Source organism: Camellia sinensis, chromosome 6, assembly GCF_055761805.1.
Source record: "Camellia sinensis isolate YWXY chromosome 6, ASM5576180v1, whole genome shotgun sequence".
Taxonomy (NCBI): domain Eukaryota; kingdom Viridiplantae; phylum Streptophyta; class Magnoliopsida; order Ericales; family Theaceae; genus Camellia; species Camellia sinensis.
In genome coordinates, this window is record NC_138966.1 from 32,175,459 (window position 1) to 32,203,395 (window position 27,937).

General features: G+C 37.0%; 2 protein-coding genes and 1 long non-coding RNA gene across 3 annotated transcripts; 2 read left to right on the forward strand and 1 right to left on the reverse strand.

The window, feature by feature from the left end:
- Positions 1-2,997: 2,997 nt before the first annotated feature.
- On the forward strand, positions 2,998-17,089 carry LOC114287645 (transcription initiation factor IIF subunit beta). Its single transcript, XM_028231082.2, has 6 exons — positions 2,998-3,411; positions 5,070-5,178; positions 15,549-15,679; positions 15,772-15,846; positions 16,322-16,471; positions 16,789-17,089. The coding sequence occupies exons 1-6, from the start codon at positions 3,181-3,183 to the stop codon at positions 16,906-16,908; spliced, it is 816 nt and encodes a 271-aa protein (XP_028086883.2). The 5' UTR covers positions 2,998-3,180; the 3' UTR covers positions 16,909-17,089.
- A 2,890-nt stretch (positions 17,090-19,979) lies between these two features.
- Positions 19,980-22,506, reverse strand: LOC114287999 (membrane steroid-binding protein 1). The gene has a single exon (XM_028231498.2). The coding sequence runs from the start codon at positions 22,187-22,189 to the stop codon at positions 21,527-21,529; it is 663 nt and encodes a 220-aa protein (XP_028087299.2). The 5' UTR covers positions 22,190-22,506; the 3' UTR covers positions 19,980-21,526.
- Positions 22,507-25,791: 3,285 nt separating this feature from the next.
- On the forward strand, positions 25,792-26,693 carry LOC145792613 (uncharacterized). Its single transcript, XR_014332142.1, has 2 exons — positions 25,792-26,021; positions 26,083-26,693. It is a non-coding gene; the product is annotated as an uncharacterized LOC145792613 (long non-coding RNA).
- The last annotated feature ends 1,244 nt before the right edge of the window (positions 26,694-27,937 follow it).

Below are 27,937 nucleotides of genomic sequence, written 5' to 3' on the forward strand. Positions count from 1 at the left end.
TTACCTTGTATCTTATACCTCTCTCAAGAAATAATCTCTTTCTTTTCTTAATTAAAGCTTCATGAAATGGCATGCTACTATTTAATTGAGAATTATCATTTGGCACATCTCATCAGTATCCTATGGTTGTACCCGTTAAGGATTGTTATCTTGGAAACGTTATTGGTGATAGGTGATTGTTCTTGTTAAATAGGCAAGTTGACTTCATGATAAACTTATATTATTATGTTTTCATTTCTATTATAAGTTGAAGGTTTGTTAAAGTATTTCCATTAGTTTTCCTATTTGTTTCTTTTCTAAGCAACATTATAATTACATAGGTATTTTAAATCCGTATTGTTCTTGCACTTAGTCACTAAAACTCGTATTTGAGATTATGATTCTTCTATTTTCGATAGGATGAATAAGTAGTATAAGATTATGACTCTTTTATAAAATCAACTTTTATCAAATTCTTTTATTTGATTTAAGCATGCTAAGGACACATTATATCCTCTCTTGGTTCCATCTTTCTATATTTCGTTTCTCTTTTACTTTAATCAGTTATTAAATGGTAATAGAAATATTATCTAATCAATCTTGAGACTAAATTTTTGGCATTTCAAATTTTCTACAAGTTATCCAATTAAGGTTCTTAATTTCCAATGAGTTTCCTTTAATACTATAGCTATCACGATTCTAGTTTTAATATGCTACATGTCAACAATCCATTATACATGGTATGCAAAAGAGTTTTCTTCAATAAAAGTATTGTTAAGAATCTAAGTTCTAAATTAGAAATACTACATAAGGAACTGCATTACTTTTCTCTTGTGCATAAGCTAAGACAAAATATGATTATTTTCTTTCTTTCTTTATTTATCTTTTTTTTCCCCCCCTCAAAATTCTTTGATTAGGTCCAAGTATATCAAGAGTGTGTCGCTTTTCTATCAATTTTGTTTCTAGGTTATCTTATTCTATCCATTTACAATTAGTAGTCTATTAAATGATGACAAAAATTTCACTTAATGAATCATAAGGTTAAGTTCTTGATTTTTCAATCCATTATAGGTTATTGTGGCATGCTTTTGGGAGATACCCGAGCACGCCCAATAGTTTAGACTTCCGATCTCCTGATCTAGTCTCACAAATGCAATATGAAATATAAATAAGAGTCCAGATCCGACAATTTGTACAAAAATCCATTTTATTACAAAATCTTTAATAAAAATAGACTACATCACCAGATCTCAAGTTGCCGCCTAATCTTTTGGGAAAACTAGAAAGCCCATGACTTTTGCCAAAGGCCATTTTCCGTTGGTATGAAGGGGGAATGTCGTAAATTGAGCACCCTTACTCACCCAATCAAAAGAACAAGCTCTATTAAATCATAATATGAGTTTTATAATCTTTATATGTTCATGTTTTGGTTATTAATAATGCTAGCATTACTATTCGTCTATTTTAAAAATCAAAATTGAATTGTATATTGAGAAAACCAAATCAAACAGTACGATTTAGTCTGGACTAGACTAGTTTACGATTTTTACACTTAGCCCTACCAAATAACATATAACCCATATGTGTAACTTTTTATCAATTAGGGCACTCAATTTATAAATCTAAATTTGAATTTTGTTTGGTCAAAAGTCTACACTCTAAAATACTTTGTTCATAAGGACATACTTCAATGAATGACCAAAATATCCCTGTGTATATATATAAATTACAAACATGGTTTGGAAACCAAACCTACCATACATTTTCTCTCTCTCTCTCTCTCTCTCTCTCTCTCTTCTTTTCTGCATCTTCGATCTCCAATAGGACACCATCGCCACCACCATAACAGAGCCATCCTCTCTCCTCCCTAGAACGCCGTCGTCAATCACGTCTTCTCCGTTGCCTACATGGTCGTCGGCCTCTTTTTCCATGCTGGATCCCTATTTCGCTGCTTTATCTCCAATGACGATTGCTCTTTTCCTCTTCTCTATCATCTTCATCTCAGATACGAAAATCACTAACTAGATCTGGGCAATGGTAGATCCGAAATGGAAAACAGTGTTCATCGACCATATCTATTTTCGACAACTGTGGAGATGAGCTTTGCCTTTTCAACAGTGTTCTTTAGCTAGCAACAAAGCATACCACAATGAATCAACTCAGACGCCGTCGATAAAAACGACGATGACAACTTTGAAACGTTGTTGTAGTATTATTTGTTAATAGTGTAGAAGAGACCCAAAGCGTTCTTTGCTGGACAAGCACACACATTCGCAGATCTACTCATATTTTTCTCTCTTGAATTTCTCTCTCTAGGGTTTCAAACTTTCATTTCAGCTACCTCTTCTCTCGCGAATTAGGGTTTCAACCTTGTTTTTGTGCTGCCATTGCTATGAATAATTATGAGTTAGAGATGCTGCTATGATAGTTGTACTGATGTTGAATGGAATTGTTTATGTGTTCCTACTATTGATCTTGGTTTGTTCTTCTCATAACAAATTAACAGATTAGATCTGATCTAAAAAAGAAAAAGATTGAACAGAAAAGGAAAAAAATTAAACAGATTTGATCTGATCTGATCTGGAAAAAGATTATTCAAAAAAAGATTTTAACATATCAAACCTGTTAAAAAATAAACAGGTAAAGTTTTTTAACAGATAGGTTATATATAATTTTTTTTTTTTACAAATTGTGTTAATTTAGACAAATAAAAAATATAAGACATATTTCCATAGTGAATTTGAACAGATCACTCTCTTTTCTCTCCAAATGGATCATATTTGTTCAAAATTATATAGATAAGTTGAGATAAAAAATTGAATAGATAAAAAAAAAAAAAACAAAAAAAATAATAATTTAAATAAATAGATATAAATTTAAATAAATAAAAAATAATTTAAATAAACAAATAAAAAAAATTAACAAATAAATTAAGAAATAAATTTCTCACTAAATTATTCACTTCTTACCAATAAAAAAATATTTACTACAACTAATCCTTATACGTTCTTTTTCAACAAATTTCTCCATCAACTATCCTTAAATCTTTTAAAAAAATAAAAAGATATATTAGAAAAGCAATTGTCAAAATTTCTGACAGACTCGGTTGTACGGAATCGGCGGACCGAGTTGTAGACCGTTGATAGAAGAGAGAAAAAATAGGAAACGAAGAGAGAGAGAGAGAGAGAGAGTGAGAGAGAGATGGAGGAAGAGCGGAGCAGCAGCGGCAGCAGCAGTAATAGTAATATTAGTTTGGAAGCTGGAAAATCGGAGAGGTCGGTGTGGCTGATGAAGTGCCCACTCGTGGTTTCAAAGTCATGGAACTCTCACTCCCTCTCTCACTCTCAATCCTCTTCCTCCGACTCTCCCTCCCTCGCCAAAGTCGTCGTCTCCGTCGATCCTCTTCGCTCCGACGATTCTTCTTCCCTTCAGGTACTTTTTATGATTTCTTTTCTTTCTTCACATCTTTGCTCAATTTCACCCCAAATTTTTGAGTAAGTGGAATATTGATCTACTTTTGAATTCAATGGATTGTTTTGTTTGATTTGTGTTTGATTGATCTAATAGCTCGTTTGGATTGGTTGATTTATCTTATTCCTCTCAAATAAGAGAAATAGAAAGGTTTTTTCTCTTAAAAATATATATATATATATATATTTGGGTAAGTTATGTAAATGGTCTATGTAGTTTATACAATGTATTAATTTGGTCTCTATTATTTTAATTTACTCGATTTTGTCTCTTAATTTAATGAATTGTGTCATATTGGTCTAATAAATAATGGCCGGTAGGTTTGACGGTTGGAAAGTGGTCATGTGCTCGAACGATGTGTCAATTTGGTCTTTTAATTCGATACAAGATGTGTCAAATAATTTGCTTGATTATGATAGGGGCCTAATTGACACATAATTGACACTCTGTTTGAGTTTTCGTCCACCAAATTTATTGGACCAATGTGCTGTTAAATTAAGGGACAAAATCGAGCAAATTAAAACAAGAAGGATCAAATTGACACATTATGTAAACTACATTGACCATTTGCATAATTTACCCTATATTTTTTTGAATATCTCCAAAATTGGAGAGATTTTGAGAGAAAAGAGGTGTTAACTAGATATCTATTTTGCCCTCATTTTCCGTGAGAATCGATTTCCTCACACTCTTAGGCCCTTATCCAATCAAAATTTGAGTAGAAGTTTCTTTTGATATGAAGCACTCGAATAGCAAACTCCAATTTTTTTCTCAAATTCTTTTTATAAATTCTCATCATATTTCAATAATGGCAATTTGGTAAATAAATATAGCAAATATAGCCTTTGGACATTTTCAAGATTTGAGTCTCCCTTTCTTTTATATATATTTTTTTATTTTTAAAACTCAATTTGGCACGAGTTTGAGTCAAGGAGTGGAGAAGAGTTTGGGGGTGTTTTTACTCAAATTTAATTTTGAGTCAACATTTTGATAAGGATTGGAGATACCCTTACTCACATTATAAAGCTTTCATTTTCCTTTTTCTCTTTTTTTTTTGGTCTCTCTCTCTCTCTCTCTCTCTCTCTCTGTGGTTCAAACAAGAGGAAAGGAAGCCAATTTTTTTCTTTTCCTCTTAGTTTTGCAAACAAACTATAAGCTCATGTTGACGATGTCTATGTAAATCTGATAGTTGATTTATGATGATCGGAGAAGTTTATTGTCCCACATTTGTTACATTATTGTTGTAAAATATTCTACATGATACTGCTGATTAAAAATAAATAAAAACAATCTACATGATATTGGTGAATATGTAGTTTATTTGATCTTTTTAACTAGTAATCACATTATGGGATAAGTTTATCAAAGAGGCAAACAATAATTCATTTCCGTATTTCTCTAAAATTGTATGGATGGAGTTACTGATACATACTGTCTTTTCATCTATGCAGATTGATTGTATTTTAAAAGTTTTAAATTTATAACAAAATAAGAGGAGGTAGTGATACAATTATTTGGTGCTCATTCTATTCTTGTTATGTGAATTGTTGTTTGTTATTTGGGTATGTTCATAGTGTAAATCATTCTTTCTTCTTACATTGATCTTGAATGACAATCAGTTCACAATGGAGATGGCTGGCAATGAGATTGCAAACATGCCAAAAAGCTATGCTTTGAACATGTTTAAAGACTTTGTTCCAATGTGCATTTTTTCTGAGACAAACCAAGGTGAGGATTATAACATTTATGATTATTGATATCTAATTTTTCCAATTAACAAATATTTGACAAGTGTACATTGTCTTCTTCTTCTTCTTTTTTTCTTTTTTTCCCTCCATTTATTGCTATTTACACAATGAAACCAACTCTAAGGTCATGTCTGTGTTATATATACAAGTCAAGAGATCTATTAATTCATGCATTGATAAGAAAAGGAAAAAAAAATGTGAAGGGGGGATTGGACTGATGACAAAATAGAATCCTGGTTCACAAATAGTGACTCAATTGATGATTTAGAAAGAGAATTCGTGGTTCAGTTCTCCACCTTAACGATAGAAAAAAGGATTGATCAAATTCTATTATCTGACTCATAGTGATCATTGATCAAAGAATGACTCTAGTTTTAAAATGATTGGACAACCGAGAGCAATTTACTTGCGTACTTAGTTGACAATCATAAAAAGTATCTAATCAATTATGAGTTCAATACATCCTGTTTAGGGGTGACAAGGTGAATAATATTATAAATTCAGCTGTAATGTGTTAACAACCTCTAGAGGTTGTTAGTACAAATGATGACAAATTTTTAATTGGAGAAAGGATTGGAAGTGTTGCCTTTACCTTTAATGGGTATTTGACATGGTACTTGTACCTTTATTGGGTGTGAGGGGGTTGATAATGTTAATTAATCAATTGGAACATGTGTACAAGTCTAAGAGGTTGATTTATGCCTTGCATATGAAAACTTAATTGCTTTGGTAGGTCTTTTATCAATCATTTTATGTAATCCTATTTTTGTGGAGAAAGGAGGACAATGAAGTGATTTGATGAGACACTACGAATACATATTTAACTCTGAGTGAGAGAATAATTTTTGTTTTTGTTTAAATTTTACACTGCATTAGGGTGATGGTCTATGATAGGATTCATTGCATACTAAAAATGTAATCATGACAGTACTATGCTATATGCCTATTGTTACTATGCCTAGATTATTCTTTACTCATAGCGTGACCTAAAATGATTGCAAACTATTGGTTGCTTGGTTTTGCGTTAGTGACTTGACAATTGATTGAACATCAACTATGTTTGCTTAGGCATTATGCAATATACGATTGAACCGGCATTGTAGAAGATTTGGTTCGTAAAACTTCAGTGTTATTCACAGTGCAACATTTAAATTGCCAAAAGTTCTCTGAAGCCCCTAATGTATGTACCATAAATAGAAGTCAAACATGGTGTTTGGGATGATCTAAATAAGTATATTTTTTGACTTTTTACTGACAGATGTGTAAAAAGTAGAGAGGTGATGTGACCAAAAAAAGATAAAAAAGTGCATTTTTGTAGAGGATGCCAAAGAGTGCCTTAGGAGGTTAGGAAAATCATCATTATGGTAGTAGTAATACTTTCAAAAATCTTTTTGGTAACGCAAAAAATAAAATAAAATAAAATAAAGGTTTGATTATGATATTTCAAAAACGTTGCGGCCCTTCTCAATGAGCACATACACATGATCTTCTACAAGGAAAGTAACTTGTTATTAGTTCACGTCTAACGTGAGATGAATATGTTATTAGTAAGCCTAAAGGCCCTACAATCTTCTAAAGCGCTAACGTGCCCCCAAGCGAGAGACTATAACTGTCAAAACGTCTTCAACTAAAATGAATATAGTCATGAAGCTCATTGTTTCACTTTTAACGTGAGATGAATATGTTATTAGTAAAGCCTAATGGCCCTACAATCTTTCTAAAGCGCTAATGCGCCCCCCCAAGCGAGAGACTATAATTGTCAAAAGGTCTTCAGCTAAAATGAATATAGTCATGAAGCTCATTGTTTCACTTTTAAAAGATGATGGATAAGCAGTCTTCCCTTACCATAGTCCTCCCAATCCAGAAATGGTGGAATGACTTAAAGCTAGTATTCTCAACTCTTTTTGGTTATTTATATCAACTTCTATCTATTGGAAATACTAAAGGAGGTATCCTTTGGTATGGGGGGGGGGGGGGGGGGGTGGTTATGGTGAAAAGAAACATTTCTTAATAGCTTGCGATGCACACAAAAGGAAGGATGGATAATTTAATGTCAATCCTAGGCATGTAGTTTTAGTATGAATTTGGTGATAAAAAAAATGTAGTTTAGTAAGAAGTGTACATGCTTTGTTCTTGCTTGAACTTCTTGTTAGTCACCATTACGAGTGATCATAGACAAACGGAATTCATCTACCAGACTACAAAGTTCCTCATACAAAATGATATGGTGTCTTAGTCTCTTATAATCTAAAAGCTAATTGGCTTCTAGCCTATTTTTTCAATTACTATTCAATGTTTTACTTCTTAATGGCCTTTTAGTTTTTTTAATTTTTAATTTTTTAAATACGAAGATCCAAAACTGAAACTATTTAAAAACCCAAATGTCAAATAAAAAGTCTAGTAAAAAATCTGATCCAAATAAGGTATAAGACAAAGTGCAGCTGTCACATCATTCTAGACAAAATCTTGTTTTTTGATTTTGTGAAACATTTTACTAATGATTATAAACACACAAATGCAAAGAGTGATTTGGCTTCATTGTGGTTTTTCTATCAAGTAAGTGTTAGAATGTGTTAGAATATTTCCTACTTTATTCTGATGAATATTCAGTATTCTTATTTTATGCCTTAGGGTACTCCTGTAATTATGGTGATGATTTAATATAAAAGAGGATGAGATACCACTCATACTACTAACTTTTCTCCTCTCAAACATTGACATGGTATCAGAGCCACTCTAAAACCCTAGAAACCACAACCCTATAGCCACCTTCACACCACCACCGCACCACCACACCAGCAGCAGTCCACACCACACTAGACGCCATCCCCCTAGGGTTTTGGCAGTACCAGTCGCATCTTTCTAGGACTTCGGCAGCCCTAGCCGCAGCCCCCTAGGGCTTCGCCAGCACCCTAGGGCTCGTCAAAGCCCCCTTGTTTCCAGCCTAGGTCTGTTAGCAGGCTTGGAGGTTCAGTCTGGTGGGTTTTCCTCCCTTAGGTTGCCGATAGCCACTCAGGACCTCTCTGGCTCAGTCGGCTCTCTGGTTCAAATCGACTCTCTTTTCTATTAGGTTCAGTCGACTCTCTCTCCTCTTTGGTTCAATCAGCTCTGTCTTGGATCTAGGTTGAAGTCCTCATTCGATGATCTTATGTAATTTGTCTTCTCAAAAAAAAAAAAAAAATGTTTTGTTAAATTCTTTTTTGTTTTGTTTGGTATGTTTTCTCATCTTTCGGGTTTGTGATTAGACTAGTGTTTGTGTGAGGGTTCCTTAGTAGAGTATTCATGACAGAATTGACTAGTGAGTCCACTACTTCACAGCCTGCTCCTCAAGGCGCGAGTCTTGGTTTGCCTACTACTATGACTGATTCCCTCAACCCTGGCCAGAAAAATCACCACCTCTCTTTTTAATGGTTAGAATTATCTAGCGTGGTCCTAGAGTTTGACTATATTTTTGAAGAGCAAAGGGAAGCTGGGATATGTTGATAAGCGCGTTCAGGCCCCCAGTCTCACAGATCCGGGTTATGATCAGTGGGAGATTACCAATTCTTTTATCATGGGTTGGTTGATACATTCCATGGTTTCGGTGATTGGTGAGGGATACTTGTCTATGGACATAGCACAGGATATTTAGGAGGCTGTGGCCACTACGTATTCTTGCAAATGTAGTTTTTCATAGACTTTTGAGTTGCGATGCTCAATTGACCGGTCCGTCCAGGGTGAGATGACTATCCTCCAGTATTTTACTTTCTTTAGCAATGAGTGGAAGAGACTTGATCATCTTCAGGACTACAAGTTTGTCCCACAAATTCTATTGGGTACCGAAAATTTGTTGAACAAGTGCGGGTCTTCAAGTTTTTAGAAGGTTTGAATGTGGAGTTTGATCCTGTTAGGAGTCGTTTGCTGGGTATGGATGTGCTTCCTTCTCTCCAAGAAGCGTTTGCTTATGTGTAGAATGAGGAGAGTTATCGTTCTGCTATGCTTCCGTCTGCCGCTTCTGATCGATCTGGTCTAGTTTCTGTACCTTCTTGAGATGGGGATCGTAGTTCTTGTCCTCCTTCTGAGAAGGATACCCTTTTCTATGACTATTGTCGTCGCCTTCGCCACACCCGTGAGACTTGTTGGAAGTTGCATGCCATCTGGGGGTCGTGGAGATCGTTTTGGGTCTCGAGGGGGTCACTTGGGTCAGTCTAGAGGCTGAGGGCCCAATGCCGAGCTCATCATTCTGATACAGTTGAGCCACAGTCTCCCGCTCTGGTTGTTTCCTCTGCTGATATTTCTGGGTTTCCTCTACTTTCCTATATCATCAAATGTTGCCTTGGATTATTGATTCTAGTGCTTTCGACCATATGTCTGGATCTTTTGATTTGTTCTCTGCATATACCCCTTCTTCAGGATAGGATAAAGTTTGAATTGCTGATGGTACCATTTTTTCTGTGTCAGGGAAAGGTATAATTCATGCCACTGCTTCCCTTTGTAACTTTTTTCTTGATCATTGTCTGTTTCAGGACCTTATCACGAGGAAGATAATTGGCATTGGTAGAAACGAGAATGGTCTCTATATCCTGGATCAAGCAGACAACTTGGCTCATTCATCCATTTAGTTACCATTTATAAAGGAAGACCTATGGCTGTGGCATCGTCGTCTTGGGCATCCACCTTTTTTGTTACTTAAGCATCTTTTTCCTTCCGTTTTTTTGAAAAATAATGTTTTTGAGGTTCAATATGAGTCATGTCAACTTGGAAAACAACACAGAGCTTTTTTTGCTCCTTCTATTAATAAAAGTTTAGTTCATTTTTCATTAATTCATTCTGATGTATGGGGTCCCTCTCGTTTTGTGTCTTTAAAGGGTCATCGATGATTTGTCAACTTTATTGATGATTGTTCTCGGACCACATAGGTGTATCTTGGGTTTTTTTGTGTTTCAAAATTTTTATTAAATGCTTTGCACTTAGTTTCAGGTGATTGTCAAAATTCTGCGTTCTGACAATGGGGGGGAATACATTGACTCTGGCTTTGCCAGCTATTTTGCCACTCATGGTATTATTCACCAAACTTCGTGTACAAATGCCCCTCAACAGAATGGTGTTGTAGAGCATAAAAACCGCCCTCTTCTTGATATTGCGCGTTGTCTGTCCTTTGAAATGCGTGTTCCTAGATCATATTGGGGGGAAGCTTTTCTCACTGCAGCCTTCCTCATCAATCGTTTGCCTACCCAAGTCCTCAACAAACACTCCTCTTCAGGTTTTAGGGTCCCACTCATTTGGTTTCTTCATTCCTCCCAAAACCTTTGGGTGTGTGTGCTTTGTTCATAACCATTCTCCTACCCGTGGTAATCCTAGGTCTTTTCGGTGTGTCTTCTTAGGTTACTCTGCCACACAAAAAGGCTACAAGTGTTATCATCCCCTCTCTCGGAAAATGGTTTGTCACTATGGATGTGTCTTTCTTTGAGTCTCCATCCTACTTCCTATCCTCCTCAAGTGTCCTAGTCATCCCTTCAGGGGGAGCCTTGGCGTGAAGCGATTCTTGTGTCGCTATCATCAGTGATTGAGCAGGTTGAGAATGTTAATGGTGACCCTGCTATTGAGAATGTTCAGTCTGAGTTTGAATCCGCAGTGAAAGATGTTGAGTCTGAATCCGCAGTGAAAGACGGCAAAGTTTATGTCAAATAGAAAACAAGTTACTTGGGTACAAGAGACCAATTTAAATTCTCCACTGCTATCTTCTCCTCCTGATGAGTGTCCAGAATCCTCTTCTTTTGATGAAACTCCAGGTAACTCTATTCTTTCTTAATCTAGATGTTCCTATTGCTAAAGGAAGGGGGTTAGGTCTTGTACTCAACGTCCTATTTCTCATTTTGTCTCTTACACTAATCTGTCTCCTTCCTATAAAGCTTTTTTGTTTAAAGTTTCTTCTGTGAGTCTTCCTTCTTATTTTCAGGATTCTCTTTTTACTCCTGAGTGGAAGCTTGCCATGATAGAGGAGATGAGAGCCCTAGCTAAAAATGACACTTGAGAATTGACTGAGTTACCTAAGGGAAAGCGACCTATAGGATGTAAGTGGGTGTACACAGTGAAGCACAAAGCTGATGGTTCTATTGAACATTACAAGGCAAGATTGGTAGCCAAAGGCTTTACACAGACTTATAGAGTAGACTACCAGGAGACATTTGCTCCTATTGCTAAGATGAACTCTGTCAGAGTCCTCTCCCTTACCTCTAATCTTGACTGGCCTCTCCATCAATTGGATGTGAAGAATGCCTTCCTTCATGAAGATTTGGAAGAAGAAGTGTACATGAACATTCCCCCAGGCTTTGAGGATGTTAAAATCAAAGGAAAAGTATGCCGACTACACAAACCGCTTTATGGCCTCAAACAGTCACCTAGGGCTTCGTTTGAGAGGTTTACTCAAGCCATGCTGCGATATGGTTTCAAATAGAGTCAAGCTGATCATACTTTGTTCGTGAAACACTCTTCACATGGTAAGACGACAACTCTTATTGTTTATGTGGATGATATTGTACTCACAGGGGATGATGTTGAGGAGGTTCCTCGGTTAAAGGAGTATTTGGCCAATGAGTTTGAAATCAAAGACTTAGGTAGTTTGAAGTATTTTCTAGGTATTGAAGTTGCTCGGTCCAAAGAGAGCATCTTCATATGTCAAAGAAAGTATGTGCTTGATTTGCTAAAAGAAACTGGGATGCTTGGAAGTAAAGCTTGTGATACACCACTAGAGCCTGGACTAAAGCTTAGTGAGGATCAAGGAGGTGAGCTTGTAGACAGGGGGAGACGTGTCCTGACATTGCTATCGCAGTGAGTATGGTTAGTCAGTTTATGCATACTCCACGTGCAATTGACTTGGAGGCAGTTATGCGGATTCTGAGCTACTTGAAGTCTTCTCTGGGAAAATGGTCATCTTAGTGCAGAGGCATATGCAGATGCTGATTGGGCTGGATCAGTCACTGATAGAAGGTCAACCTCTGGTTATTGTACCTTTGTTGGAGGAAATCTAGTTACTTGGAGAAGCAAGAAACAAAATGTAGTTGTGAGGTCCAGTGCAGAGGCTGAATTTAGGGCTATGGCTCAGGGTGTGTGTGAGCCATTATGGATTAGACTACTTTTGAGGGATTTGGGGATTCATCAGACAGATTCTATGTGGCTATACTATGACAATACAACAGCCATCAATATAGCGCACAATCCAGTTCAGCATGACAGGACCAAGCATGTGGAGATTGATAGGCATTTTATCAAGGAAAAACTCACTAGTGGCACTATATGTACGCCATTCGTGAGGTCTAGAGACCAACTGGCTGATGTTCTCATCAAAGGATTAGGGAATAAACCATTCCGTGACATTCTTAACAAGCTGGACATGAGAGATATCTTTGCATCAGCTTGAGGGGAAGTGTTAGAATGTGTTGGAATATTTCCTATTTTATTCTGATGAATATTCAGTATTCTTATTTTATGCCTTAGGGCACTTCTGCAATTATGGTGATGATTTAATATAAAAGGGGATGAGATACCACTTACTTTTCTCTTCTCAAACATTGACAGTAAGAAACTACTTTTAAGAGTTAGGTTGGACCAATTTTTTGGTTTCACTTGGTTTCAAATATTGTCAAATTTGAACAAGTTCGCATGACCAGTAGTAAATTGTGAGATCAACTTGAAATTTGTCCTATATTCCTTTTACCTTACCTATTTAAGTGGTGGATTATGACAATATAGAATTAGTGTTACTCGAAAATGCTAGTGACTTACGTATTGGAAAAGCACACTTCGAAACATGGTATATTTTCTTTATAGTAAATTCGACGATCGAAAACAATCACAATTTTTTTCGTATTTATTTCCTTGGGAGATATAAAATCATATATAATGATACATCAGATCTTTTCATCAACCTATGATCTTTTGTTTTATAGGTATAGTACATGCAGTTATCTATAAGTACATGATATACCATAAAGAATAAAATGTACACTTCTTGGGTGTTTGGTCTTAATTTAGCAAGTTGGATTTGATATTAGTCCAAATACAAGTTGATTGAGCCAATGATAGGTCAACTCAATAATCTATTGCATGTTTGTTAGTATACCTCAATATCTTGTTTTAGAAGTAGAGTTGAAGTACGCCATCATATTAGCATTGGCCCATGCAAGGACCAACTAAGGCGGGGGTTGGATTTAGCTATGACCTTGAAGGTGGGATTTTGAAGAAACTCTACTTCAGAGGAAACCGGAAAGAATGTAGAGGGTTTTAAAATAAATTTTTTGAAATATTTTCTTGTATGTTTTCCAAATTTTGATTTTTGGCTATGTCATCTACTTAGTAAGAGTAGATACAAAGGAAACCTTGAACGAAATATATAAGTATATTGCAAGTGGTTTAATTAAAATTTTGGAACAATTAAAAGAATTGGAAGCAACTTCATTGCCTTTGAAGTTCGGTTATCAACTCTAAACTAAGAAGCACAAACCCATACACATGAACATGGATGCGGACACGAGACACGGTGATTTAAAAAAATAGGGATACGGACACGGCGGCGGGCACAACAATAAAATATTTTTTCATATATTTTTATTTGTTATGTTGATTAATATTAAATTCACAAAGAGTCAAAATTAACAAAATTTATTACTATTTTGATATTAAAGAAAAAAAAATCACTTTTAAATTAACACTTATCGTTTGTATATTTTTTATTTTATTTTATTTTTTGTGAATGATCTATTAAGTATTTAAATCTAAGTAATAATGAATAAACATTCAACATTCAACATCCAACATCCATCAAAAGCATCAAAGAAATGGAAAAAATAACTACTTGGCGCATCCCCAAAGTGTCCTCGATGTGTCCTCGACGTGTCCCTTAAAAAAAAAAAAATTAAATAAAGGGACACACTATGTGGCATGTCCCATACGTGTCCCCGCCGTGTCCTACGTCTGACATGGCTACGACACTTATTTTGAAGTGTCGGTACTTCATAGACTCCAAACAATAGTCAATTGACCACGGTAGGTTTGTACGTATTAAGGGTTCGAATGGGTTGAGGGTTGGTCCAACATTCCAAGCTCATTCCGAAGTGTAGAGGAATTTGCCTAAGCTTGACCTGAGCCGACTCGATCTTGACCTCTATCCTGAACTAGCTTAACCAAGCTTGAGCATTAAGTTGTCTTTGATTAAGCATTATGTCGTAAAACCGATGTGTTGCACCTTTTGAAAATGAAAAAATTACATGGAACACAATATGAAAATTGACATATGTAGGATACTATGTTATATGGACTCAGGTATGAGTATTGGTTGTTGATGCGCGTCCAAGAGTTATATCTTTCTAAACCTAATTCTTAAGGACATTGGGATATTGATATTATTGCTGGTTGAAACTTGAAGCGTACCCTATTACTATTGCTTGTTTTACATCATGGCTTCTTATACACTTCACAACCCTTTCATTTTTTTTTCTTCTGAGATATTTAGGTGATAGTCTATGAAGCATGGGTATGGATACTGGTACAGGTACGCCAGTAAGGCAAGAACTAAAAAAATTAGGATACGGGTACTGTTAGGGGACGCCGAATTTATTTATAATTTTATAATTTGTAATTTGAGATTTAACCTACAAATCAAAGTTTAATACCAAAACTAAAAGGAGAAATTACAAAACCAAAAGAGAAATCATATTTCAATAATACCAATACCAAAGCAAAGTTCATAAGCTATTTTAATGCCATTAAATAAGAGAAATTACAAAATAAAGTTTCATTCCGAAAGCAAGCTAATTAAAATTTAAAAACTTGAAATTTGAATTTTCACTTCCATCAATTTCATCATTGAATAATACATCTTTCATCTTTGGCGCATCAAATAAAGGATTTATAATTTCAAATAAATTAGAACTTTAATAAATTAAACGTATCTCCACCAATGTCCCATAGCTTGAGGTACCCCTGTATGCCCGTCTCGTACCCATGAAGTACCCAACTGTCAAAAAATGTATAGAATGTACCCAATATGAATTTCGAGTATCCGGTACGCATGCAACTCTATCGGTTTGCGTATCAATTCCCGGTACGAGTACGACAATATTTTCGGAGTACCCGTGCTTCATAGGTGATAGTTGTAGCTGTAACATTTTTTTATATAGAAAAGAAACCATTTGGCTGTTTTATTTGTTGGGACCCGTATGTGTTTTTTTGGGGGAGGGGATGAGAGGTAGGATTAAATTATCTGTAGTTAAAAACTTCCTGTTCCTCTGACTCCTGTGCTACATTTGCATTTTTTTTGGGAAATTGTTTTAAAATAGTTAACCAATTTGGTAGAAAATGTTGATATTGTAGGTAAGGTTGCAGTGGAAGGGAAAGTGGAACATAAATTTGACATGAAGCCCCATAATGAGAACTTGGAGGAGTATAGCAAAATGTGCCGTGAAAGGACAAATAAATCAATGATTAAGAATAGACAAATTCAGGTAGCAGATATCTCTGTTTATTTCCTTCATCTCTCTCTCTCTCTCGCTTTCTCATGGAATATTTTTCTTCTTCTTCTTTGGCTATTCAATAGGTGATTGACAATGATCGTGGAGTCAATATGAGGCCTATGCCTGGAATGGTTGGCTTAATTCCCTCCAGTTCTAAGGTATTGATTCAAAAATTTATGGTGAAGTTTACAGTTGCCCTCATTTAAAATTATAAGAACAAGTTTAAGAACAAGAGAAGAGAAGAGAAAACAAAAGAGAGAATGATTATTAGGAAAGAGGCACAAAACCTTAGATTAGGTTTTCCCCTCTGTGACAATGTATATTTGTACTAATCAAATAAGTGCATAAAGACAAAACTACCCTTCATCTAACTAACACCCTCATTTGCCTTTTATTCTGCTTTCCCCCCCTCTCCCTGTCAAGGTTTTGGTGTCCATATTTCCTTGTTGGAAAAGAAATCTCGCCAATGCATCAAAGGGCTCAGCTAACATGTTCTAACAGGATATTAGTTGGTGTCCTAATTAGATTGTTGTGGCTTAAGCTTACCAAGTGCCCTATGACTCCTAATCATATTTATTAGTATGTGCATGGGCTGTGGAATAACAAACAGTTGTTATCAACTTCTGTGTCCAGGATAAAAAGAAAGCAGCGCCTGTTAAGGGACCAGAAGTGAAAAGAACTAGAAGAGATCGCGGGGAACTGGAGGAAATTATGTTTAAGCTTTTCGAAAGGCAACCTAATTGGGCCTTGAAGCAGCTAGTCCAAGAAACAGATCAACCTGCTGTATGTCTGATCATTTATATTTCACATTCTTGTGCAGTTATTGCTAGTAAAACTATAAGATAAGCATTGATTATGATTTAGTATTTTATTGGGTTCAACTTAATAGTAGACTTGTCTGATGTTGTTAAAATCATCTAATAGTTACTTTGAATATAAGAGAGCAAAGTTTTAACCTTTTGTAGGTTAGATTACATAATCTTCTGTTTTGTTGTTTGTATGAGGAAATAACGATAACATGGTGTCACATATGTTATAAAATCTCCCAGATGGGTTTTAACTTGTCTGGAATTTTTTTGGTCTTTTCCCTTTTTCCGCAGCAATTTTTGAAGGAGATTCTGAATGAGCTGTGTGTCTACAATAAAAGGGGTACAAACCAAGGAACTTACGAGCTAAAGCCTGAATATAAGAAATCTGTTGAGGATACAGGTGCTGAATAAATTGTTTTATCTGACTGTATATTTATTTGTGCAAGTTGGATTAAGCTTAGGAAAGAAAGGTGGAGTTTTTTCCATTGGCAGCACCTCTGTTCTTTACAAAATCTGCATGGTGTAGTCATGAACAATCCTTGTTATACTTGGTTGGTTGGAGACATATAAAAGAGGCATATACTTTTATTCATTTGCTTGTCAACTCTATTACTCATATTTTGGGTTATTGCTAAATATCATTTTGTTTAGCTTGGTTCTAGATTAGGGCTACACTTCATTTGCATGGGATCTCACTAGTTAGTTATGTTTCGTGAAAGGGCACAGGACTGAGAGTCTGTTTCATTGAGGGCTGTGAGAGCAGTTCCAAATCAAGGGAAACACTAACCTTAAAATGACGGGGAAGACTATGAACTAGAATGAAATGCAATGAAGAAAGGAAGGCTCCCAAAGATTCATCGTTCTTTTTTTTTTTCGAGTTGCTTCTGCTTTTATTTTGTTTACTATTATTTCATGGGGGAAGTTTTAGTTTGGCAGCTTCCTCATAAGTTCGTTGCTGTGTGCTGGAAAAAGTCATAAAAAATGTTCCAGTGTCAAAAAGGCTTTTTGGTCATAGCTAGCCAGCAGGGATAGATATCATTCTCCTTTGTCAGACTCAATATCCTTGGATGGAAAAGGTATTGTTAAAGGCTCGAATTACTTCCACATTTGAATTTATGACAAAAACTATAATCATACATATTCTTTAAAAATCCCATGCCTTTCAAAGTGTGTGCACTATGTTTGGTGGTGTAGTTTGAACCACGATGGTATGAACAAAACAGTTGTACCAGTGCACAAGGTTCCCTTTTACAGTAGGGTATGGAAAAAGTAGTAGGTAGGCAACCTTACCCCATTTTCTATAGAGAGGTTGATTCTTGTGACTCAAATAAGCGAACCACACAACAATGCTGGAATGAATAGCATTTGCTTCACGCCAGGTTTGAAGCTGGTAAAAGGGGTCAGTATCTAAAATATTTTTGGAAATAGTATAGGACATATTTGAGTATGTATTCAAAAAGTGTTGCTGTGTGGCATGGACACAACACCTTAGAAGTGTTCGTGCTTCTTAGTTGGTACCATTGGTCTGAAAACCCACAGTACGAAGTCGTTATTTTGACTAGATTGTTCTGAAAAATTGAAAGAGATAGAGTGGAAAGTGAGATAAGTGGTTCCCTCCCTTTCTTTTCCCCCCGATTAGATTGTATAGATATTAGACCATTAGTGGATTACTTGTTTTTGTATTGAAGAAAACTTGGGTAACCATCTGACTGTTTTGTTGCAATCATCCTTTAAAGTAATTGAAGTTACTGGGGTCTTTGGGAAAAAAAACAGGTGGTGCAATTAATAACAAACTAGTTAAACTACCCATAAATGCGCAACCAGAGTGTCTTGCATTATGACCCAACAAAACAAATGAAATTTCCTTTTGTTGATGATCCCAAAAAAAAAAAAAAAAAAAAGGTATGAACATAGAGTTATCTAAGATTTCAACACACTTGAATGAGCTTGTTCAGCAATGTGCACTCCTTCCCCTAATAAGTTGCCTAATGGCCGTAGATTTTAATATGTTTCTTTTATAGATGTCATGACTTGGCTTACTGACAAGTGCTATCCAACTCCAGCGCTATGGCGAGTGTTTGAGTCGCGTGAATCATTATTTCCACAAAAAAGGAAGGGGATGAGGGTGCCTTACTACCTCTCCCAGACACTGCTATAAACAAGAGCCTGGGTATGACCTTTTATCAAAAAGTTGCCTTAGATTTTGTTGAGTCTATATATATATATATATTTATATTATAAATAGAGTTTGAGTTATTGAGTCAATGGATGCGGAGTTTCAAGTTGAGTGGAGTTCTTTGTTTCCAAGCACAGGTTAGAAAGTGTTAGGATGAGTTAATTGAAAGTCAAATATTAAGCAGGACAATGAATGAATGGTAAAGAATGGAACTCAAAGCTGAATGACAGAAGTATTAATCAGAGTGTTGGAAGATGAATTGTAAAATTAACAATGATTGTAAAATTCCACACAGAGTTCTATTGCTTTGAAAGAATGTAAGAAATGTGAACAATAATGTTATTTCATTTTTTTAAATTACTATTATTATTTTTGGGGGTTGAACTCATAGGGAGAAAAACAAACTACAACCTAGAATCACAAAACTAACGGGAAAATGTAGAAGGAAATAGCACTTTTGATGTTACATGTAATGTACATTTATACATTAGTTTCCAATTTATAGAGATTCAAGCCAAAATATCAATTTATTCAGAGACGAATTATATTAATTCATGTAAGTTTCATATATTTTTAAAGCCAAATGTTAGAATTCAATGTATAAAAAGAAATAGAGAATTGTATTATTGATTGTTATATGTTGTTGTATTTATTACAAATGGTGAGTGGCTCATTATATAGGAGAGGGTGAGTGTAGTATGTGAGGAGTAGGTGAGGAGTAGGTGGTGGTAGGTGATGGTAAATTGGTGGTAGGTGATGGTAAATTTTAACAGCCCCCCACAAACTCAAGGGGAATAGGAACTAACTAACTTGAGTTTGGAGAGAGCAACAAAACAAGAAAATACATAAAAATAAAAGAGGATAGGAGACACTGTATGGTCGTGTCAGACCATTGGTGAAGACACTGGATGATGGTGTCATAACGTTGTAGAGGACACTGTATGGTGGTGTCATAACGTTGTAGAGGACACTGTATGGGGGTGTCAGACCGATGTAGAAGACAGTTTATGGGGTTATGTCGGACCGTTGTAGTAGACAATGTTGTGATAGTTGTTGTGACAGTTTATGGAGTCTTGCTGGACCCTTGTAGAAACTAACCGGAATCAATGTCGGGACAGTTTACAGAGTCTTGTCGGACCCATAAAGGAGCTAACCGGAATCAATGTCGGGACAGTTTACAGAGTCTTGTCGGACCCTTGAAGGAGCTAACCAGAATTAATGTCGGGACAGTTTACAGAGTCTTGTCGGATCCATAAAAAGTCGCACCCTCAAAAGGTGTGCCCAATCTATCAAAAGGCGTGCCATTAAAAAGGCGTGCCCAAGTCATCAAAAGGCGTGCCATCAAAAGGTGTGTCCAGGTTGGCGTCGAGCGCCGAGCGGCGCATGATGCGCGTGGCTGCCTTGGCTATTTAACCAAGGTTGATGCTGAGGCTGAGGCAGACAAAAAACTTCTGAAAATCCTCTGAAAAAACTCTTCCTTTGCTGAGAGAGAAACGCTGTAATACTCTGTAACCAACCCGTCTCTGAAACACTCAGCAACATGGCCTCTTCTTCCCGTCCAGCTACCCAGAACATGGCCTCCTCGTCCCGTGGTCTGCTCACGCTCTTTCCAGAACTGAACGAGTCCACAAGAGAAATAACTGGTGCGGTGGCCAGTGAACCTCAACCAAACACCTCTGGTTTTGCTCCGTTGAACTTTCCGATGCGGTCGGTGGAGCAAAAAATGGCGGTGCAAACTGATATTGAGGCCAATCAGTATACTCTGAAGTCATGTGTGGAAACCATGACTGCGGTCACAAACTTGTCGCACCGGCTGCAGAGCAGGACAAATGAGGTGCAACAGTTAAACTCCCAGCTGGCTCTGCTCCAACGCATGTATAAGGATGCGCGAGCAGAGATAAGTGTGCTAAAGACAGAAAACAAGGAGCTGAAGCGGAAGGCCACCGTGATGTTCCGATTTGGAGGTCCACCATATGCTGTAGTGGAGGAGCAGGGAGGAGGAAACTTGCTTGGTGGTTTGGGAAACACGGAGGCAACACCGGCAAGAGCCGCCCAGGACGGAGGCAAGAAGAAAAGACCGGCGGAATAGGCGAAGAAGTGAGGTCGGGTGGTGGCCGGCTGCAGAAAAGAAAACAAAGCATTTGGTGTTGTGTGGTGGTTTGTTGTTGTTGTTGTTGTTTTTTTTTTTTTTGTGTAAAATTGTGATCGGGGTTGATCCCTGAGATGAATAAAATATGGTTTGGTGTGCAAAGCTATATGGTATGAATGGAATTGGAAAAAGATTAAAAATAATGTGAAAGAAAAATAAAGGAAGAAATAATAAAAATATATGTGAAATCAAAAATGAAAGATGGGGGAAATAAGGAAAGTGGTTTGGAGAAAATAAATAAAAATAATGGAGTTTGAAATCAAACGGAGGAGAGATGATGATGTTTTTTTTTTTTTTTAAATATAATATAATAAAAAAAGATATATATATATATATATATATATATATATAAAATAAAGAAAGTGGGGAACAAGAGTGTAATGAAAAGAAAAAGTATAGGTTGGAGAATCTGAGCATCGTGGGTCACATGGGTGAGTGGTGGTAAAGGAAGTAAAAGAAAAAACAAATAAAGAAATGAGTGGGTGCATTATTGTAATATATATATATATATATATTAAAAGAAAAGTGTGAAAGAACGTGGGTGGTGGATGTTTTGGGATAATATTTTAGAGTAGCCTGATCAAAAAGTGGGTATGGGTTTGATTAAAGAAATAGCTATGATCAACATGGCAAGCAATGACCCACCAAAAAAGAGGCAACCCAGACATTACTTTCACTTCATACGGTAGGGATAACAACATTCCTCAGTCTTCTTTGTTGGCATCAACAGCAGACTCGGTTTCTGTGATTCCAGTAGCTGCATTTTCAGATGGACCATTGTCTGTAGGCTGATCATCAACATCGCGGTCAGTTGTCTCGATAGCTTCCCCACTCGATGACCCATCAGTCACTGGTACTGTCTTTTTAACAGACCCAACTTTCGCATACTTGGTCATGAACTTGTATTCCCAATCTTGCGACGCGTCGAGTTCGAATGGACCAAGACCAGAGATATCTCCAGTTAGATCTTGCTCCTCAAAGGACATCTTTGCTAGAGCTCTGCTAGCATTTTTTCCAGCAAATAGAGCATATGGGCCACCGGGTCCATAAAACATCCTGCTCTGTGTGACATCATAGATCTGACCCTTGATCGCCATGAGAAGAGGCCTTTTAGGATCAGAACCATCGTAGACCTTCAATTCCTCTTCAGTGACCTCACCAAGCTGAACAGGAGGGGGAAGAGGCTGCATCTCCTCCTGCAACTCCCTAGAACTCTTACGTTGATTATTACCAGAGGAACCAAACAGACTGGAGAGAACATAGTAGATAGCGAGACCCAAAGCGAGACCTGTGAAGAAAGTTGCTGGAGTGAGACCCGTGTAGACGGTGATCGCATCTTCAAGGGTCTCCCAGAGTTGCAGAGCCATGGCTTAGATAGATAGAGAGAGAGAGATTAAGGAAATTTGGGTTTGTCCGGCGGACGGCCAAGGCGAAGTTGCCGTCCGCCGGTGAAGCGGAATTACTAAGTTGTTAACCTTGCTCTGATACCATGTTAGAATTCAATGTATAAAAAGAAATAGAGAATTGTATTATTGATTGTTATATGTTGTTGTATTTATTACAAATGGTGAGTGGCTCATTATATAGGAGAGGGTGAGTGTAGTAGGTGAGGAGTAGGTGAGGAGTAGGTGGTGGTAGGTGATGGTAAATTGGTGGTAGGTGATGGTAAATTTTAACACCAAAAATGATGAATATGTTGCAATGACTTAGTAGCTAATCATTGGCTAAACGTTGCCTATGCTTGTAGGTGTGGGTGAGTAAAAGTGGTTTAATGGGCCAGTGGCAAAATACGTTGGAGACACAAGAGTTTTGGAGAGGAAACAGTCCAATGAGATAGAGTGACAGTGGAGCGTCGAACAGTTGTGTGTTTAGTGGCAATAATTAGTAGTTCATAATTTTATGAACAATTAGAGGCTCCATGTGCTTAATTTTTAAGGAAACCCTCAGAGGCCAAGGATCCAAGTTTGTAGAAGGTTCTAGGAGATCCAAAAAAGTATAGAGAAATCTCTACTCTCTCTATGAATTGGCCTAAGGCAACTGAATCCATGTGGGGTGAAGTGCCATAGTCAGCCTTTGCCTCTCTACCCACCAATCCATAGCAAGGTTGTCTTTTAACCAAGAGTCCTAAGCCTTGCTTCTGCCTAAGACAAGAGACCCCATGTATTAGTTTGATCTTGTGTCCTATGAGATGATTAACAAAGTGCCTCATTATGTTTCTCTTGAGGCTAATGAGACCAAAGTGCGCACCAAGTGCTGTTGGTCCTTTGCCTCATGAGTTGCTCAGCTGTATAAGCACTGAAGCACAATTGTTCAGGATATCCGTTCACATGCCCTGTTGTGGCTGACACATGGTGGACCATGTGATTTTGTGTCAACTGTAGAGGACACGTGGAGTTGTTGAAGTGTCAAGGACATGTGCTAGGTGCTAAGCAGTAAGTAACCACACTAGAAAGAATGGCTTCTTGGTCCTTGATATTTTCAATTCTCCCTTTTTCTTTTCTGTTTGAAAAGTGTTCTTGCAGATTCCAATTATAGGAGCTATAGTAGGCCTACTTTTGTCTTAGTTTAATTGCTGTAGTTGCAAAGTAATTTTGCATAGGGTTATTCTTCTGCATTGAATGCATGTTTTCTAGTAGGGAAAAAAATAAAATTAAATTAAAGAGGGATAATATGGTTCCTGGCTACAATTGTGTGCCGATTAGTATTTAGCTTGGAATACTAAGCTGAACAACATGGAGCAGACAATTTGGGTAGAACCAACATGATGATAACCAAGGTGCTTGGTAATGTAAGTCCTAGAAAAAGTTCTATGATCACTTTGTGATTGCTGATGTGGATCCTTGTTTTTTGAGAAATCATTTCAAGCGTGGGGTGCAGAATGCAGCCAAAAGAGCTTTTAGGCATAGTTGAAAAGCTTCACTACCTTGACGGCTGGAAGAGCCATGTGGAAAAGGAATCGACAACTTAGCCTAATGAAATGAGTGCCATATGACCACAATGCTGATGGATGTTGAGTGCTTGTCCAGGTAGAGATGGTCGTAGATGATATATAGTTGATGTTTGTTTCATGTTCACTCCTGTTAGAAAGTAGGCTGCCTGTTTCGAGTCTCTGGCTATAAGTGTTGTCAGTATCTTACGATTCGATACTTTTCGGAGGTAAACAATACTATAATTAATACGCATCTTAAATTAAATATATCTTAAAATACATATACAATATATAATGCGATATATGATACGCATGTTACATAAATACTTAAATTTCTTTAGAAATTTTGAAAAAAATTCAAATTATTTTATGTAAATAATATTGTCAATTTTTTTTATGAACTTATTAAAAATAAGTATTTTTTAGATGAGAATGATACTTTTTATTTTATTTCTCAACCCTTTTAACATATTTATTGTATGGTATTAAGTATTTTGCGTTATTGATATCTGCCTTGTGAAGACAATATGTATTGATAGCATGTAATTAATTTAAGGAGCTTTGCTTTTGCTTGCTTTTGCAATTTATTTATTTATATTTTTTGATAAATACCTATGCTTTTGCAATTTAAAGAATTATACATTGTTAGTGTTTTATTTTCACAAGTTATTGTTTTGTATAAATATTTATTTTTCTACCTATTTTTAAATGTGTTAAAGTATCTTACGATGCACAACACTAACGATATGATACACGATTTAGAAAAATAAAAAATTGATACACGATTTGACAACTATGAGTATAATTAACTGGTTGATGCCTACCTGAGGCACCTTAAAGGACATTTAAGTTCCAGTTAGGAACTGTGTGTTCATTCAGTTACTTGGGGGGGTTCAGGATGTTGTGAAAATTTCGATTTACATCATTCTTTATACAGATGGAAGCAAAATGTTGTAAAAATTGGATATGCCGACACTTCTTCAAATTTAAGAATTGGTCTGGCCCAAGAATTGTACACTGATTTATTTTATCTGAAGGCCCCGTTATAGGTGATGAATTTACCTGTGAAAATTGAGGTCAGTGTTAACTTACTGTTGTAGCAAATAAGTGTGACAATGATATGTTACAAGGTTTGGGGATCTTCTTTCCTGGTTGATTTGATTTTCATAGAGATAGCCGCTAGACCTATGTGTACATACATTATTCTAAAACTTATGATGGCACGGCTGTTTTTTGCTCAAATATCATCATTGCACGCATTCCACATTAGTGCTTCATTAACATCAGTCAAATTTGTTGATTTTTTCACATCCCTCTATTATACATTGTTGATCTATTTGGCATCTTTGTGTGTAATGCTTGGGTACAGATTGTCTAGCACAGTCTCATCAGGATGCATATGGTTATTAGAATCCTAATCTGGATCTGACGACTATGACCCGTTTGGGCAAAATTGATTTGGATTGTGTAGAAAATTCCTTGTAGGTAGGATCAAGGGATCGTGTAATCCTTGTACGTGTGATCTTTCGATCCTGAAAGTTGAATCTTATTGGATCATGGAATCTTGATCCGTATCTGATCCTACTTGATTCAAATTTTAAACATTGTTTTTCATTATATGAATTTTGTATTTGTTGCCTAAATACCATTTTTACGTGGTATAAATAAATAAAAAAATTCTTATTAAATTAAGGGCAAAATCCATTTTACACCCATGTGGTATTGCTCAATAGCACTTTAACACCCGTCTTTTAAAAATAGCCATATACACGTCATGTGATTTTGGACTAAAATGCAACCCTAACTCCATTAATGTAAACAATAAAAAGACAATTATATCCTTTATGTTTTCTTCTACATTTGGCTCTATTTGTAAATAATAAATAAATTTACCTTCATGACTAAGCAAAAAAATTAAAAAACTTAACACAAAAATCATTAAAGAATCTAGAGTTTACCAATTTTTTTTTTTTAAAAACTTAATTTTTAATTTTAGTTAGATATTATGATATAGATGTATATATACCCTATATATATAAACTGTAGAAATTTAATGTATAAAGAGAAATAGAGAGAGAATAAATTGTATGTATTATTGATTGTTGTATATTGATATCTATTACAATGATTCATGATTCCTATATATAGAAGAGGGTGAGTGTGTAGTAGGTAAGGAGTAGGTGAAGTGGAGGTGGTAGTGGTGTAGTGGGTTAGGTTTAGTGGAGTAGGTGAGGTGGTAGTGGTGTAGTGGGTTAGGCTTAGTGGAGTAGGTTTAAGTGGGTGAAGTAGGTGGAGAGTGGGTGAAGTAGTGGGTTAGGTTTAGTGGAGTAGGTTTAAGTGGGTGAAGTAGGTGGAGAGTAGGTGGATTTTAACAGCCCCCCGCAAACTCAAGGGGGATAGGAACTAACCAACTTGAGTTTGGAGAGAGTAACAAAACAAGAAAATACATAAAAATAAAAGAGGATAAGAGACACTGTATGGTCGTGTCAGACCATTGGTGAAGACACTGGATGGTGGTGTCATAACGTTGTAGAGGACACTGTATGGGGGTGTCATAACCATGTAGAGGACACTGTATGGTGGTGTCATAACGGTGTAGAAGACACTGGATGATTGTGTCAGACCAATGTAGAAGACAGTTTATGGGGTCATGTCGGACCGTTGTAGCAGACAATGTTGTGACAGTTGTTGTGACAGTTTACAGAGTCTTGCTGGACCCTTGTAGAAACTAACCGGAATCAATGTCGGGACAGTTTACAGAGTCTTGTCGGACCCATAAAGGAGCTAACCGGAATCAATGTCGGGACAGTTTACAGAGTCTTGTCGGACCCATAAAGGAGCTAACCGGAATTAATGTCGGGACAGTTTACAGAGTCTTGTCGGACCCATAAAGGAGCTAACCGGACCCAATGTCGGGACAGTTTACAGAGTCTTGTCGGACCCATAAAGGAGCTAACCGGAATTAATGTCGGGACAGTTTACAGAGTCTTGTCGGACCCATAAAGGAGCTAACCGGAATCTATGTCGAGACAGTTTACAGAGTCTTGTCGGACCCATGAAGGAGCTAACCGGAATCAATGTCGGGACAGTTTACAGAGTCTTGTCGGACCCCTAAAAAGTCGCACCCTCAAAAAGTGTGCCCAATCTTTCAAAAGGCGTGCCATCAAAAGGCGTGCCCAATCCATAAAAAGACGTGCCATCAAAAGTTGCGCCCTCAAAAGGCGCGCCCACTTCATCAAAAGTCGTGCCCGACAGAAAGCGTCGAGCCATCAAAAGGTGAGCCGGAGACGCGGCGAGGCACGTGAGCGACAGAGTGGCGTGTCGGCCGCGTTGTCAGTGTCAATATAAACCAATGCGGAGGCTGTGCTTGAGGCAGAAGCGAAGACAAAAAAACCTGGGAAAAAACTTCTGAAAAACTCTTCATTTTCTGAGAGAGATATTCGTTTTTCTGAGAGATTGCCTCTAAGAGCTGCAAATCTTGAAACACTCCCCTTCCGAACATTATCAGTCTGAAATTGCTATTTCGCTGAAACACTCAGCAACCCAAAAAACATGGCCTCTTCTTCCCGTTCAGCTACCCAGAATATGGCCTCTTCATCCCGTGGTCTACTCACTCTCTTTCCCGACCTCAACGAGTCAACAAGAGAGATAACTGGTGCGGAGGCCCGTGAACCTCAACCAAACACCTCTGGTTTTGCTCCGTTGAACTTTCCGATGCGGTCGGTGGAGCAAAGAATGGCAGTGCAGTCGGATGTGGAGGCCAATCAGTATACATTGAAGTCATGTGTGGAAACCATGACTGCGGTTACAAATTTGTCGAACCGGCTGCAGAGTAGGACAAATGAGGTGCAGCAGTTAAACGCCCAACTGGCTCTGCTCCAACGCATGTATAAGGATGCGCGAGCAGAGTTAAGTGTGCTAAAGGCGGAAAATAAGGAGCTGAAGCGGAAGGCCACCGTGATGTTCCGATTTGGAGGTCCACCGTATGCTGTAGTGGAGGAGCAGGGAGGAGGCAACTTGCTTGGTGGTCTAGGAAGCACGGAGGCAACACCGGCAAGGACCACCCAGGACGGAGGCAAGAAGAAAAGACCGGCGGCTGAGTAGAGAAGAAAAATCTCACTGTGGGTGTGGTAGTTTTGTTTTTGTTTGTGTGGGTTTTTTTTTTTTTTTTTTTTTTTTTTTTTTT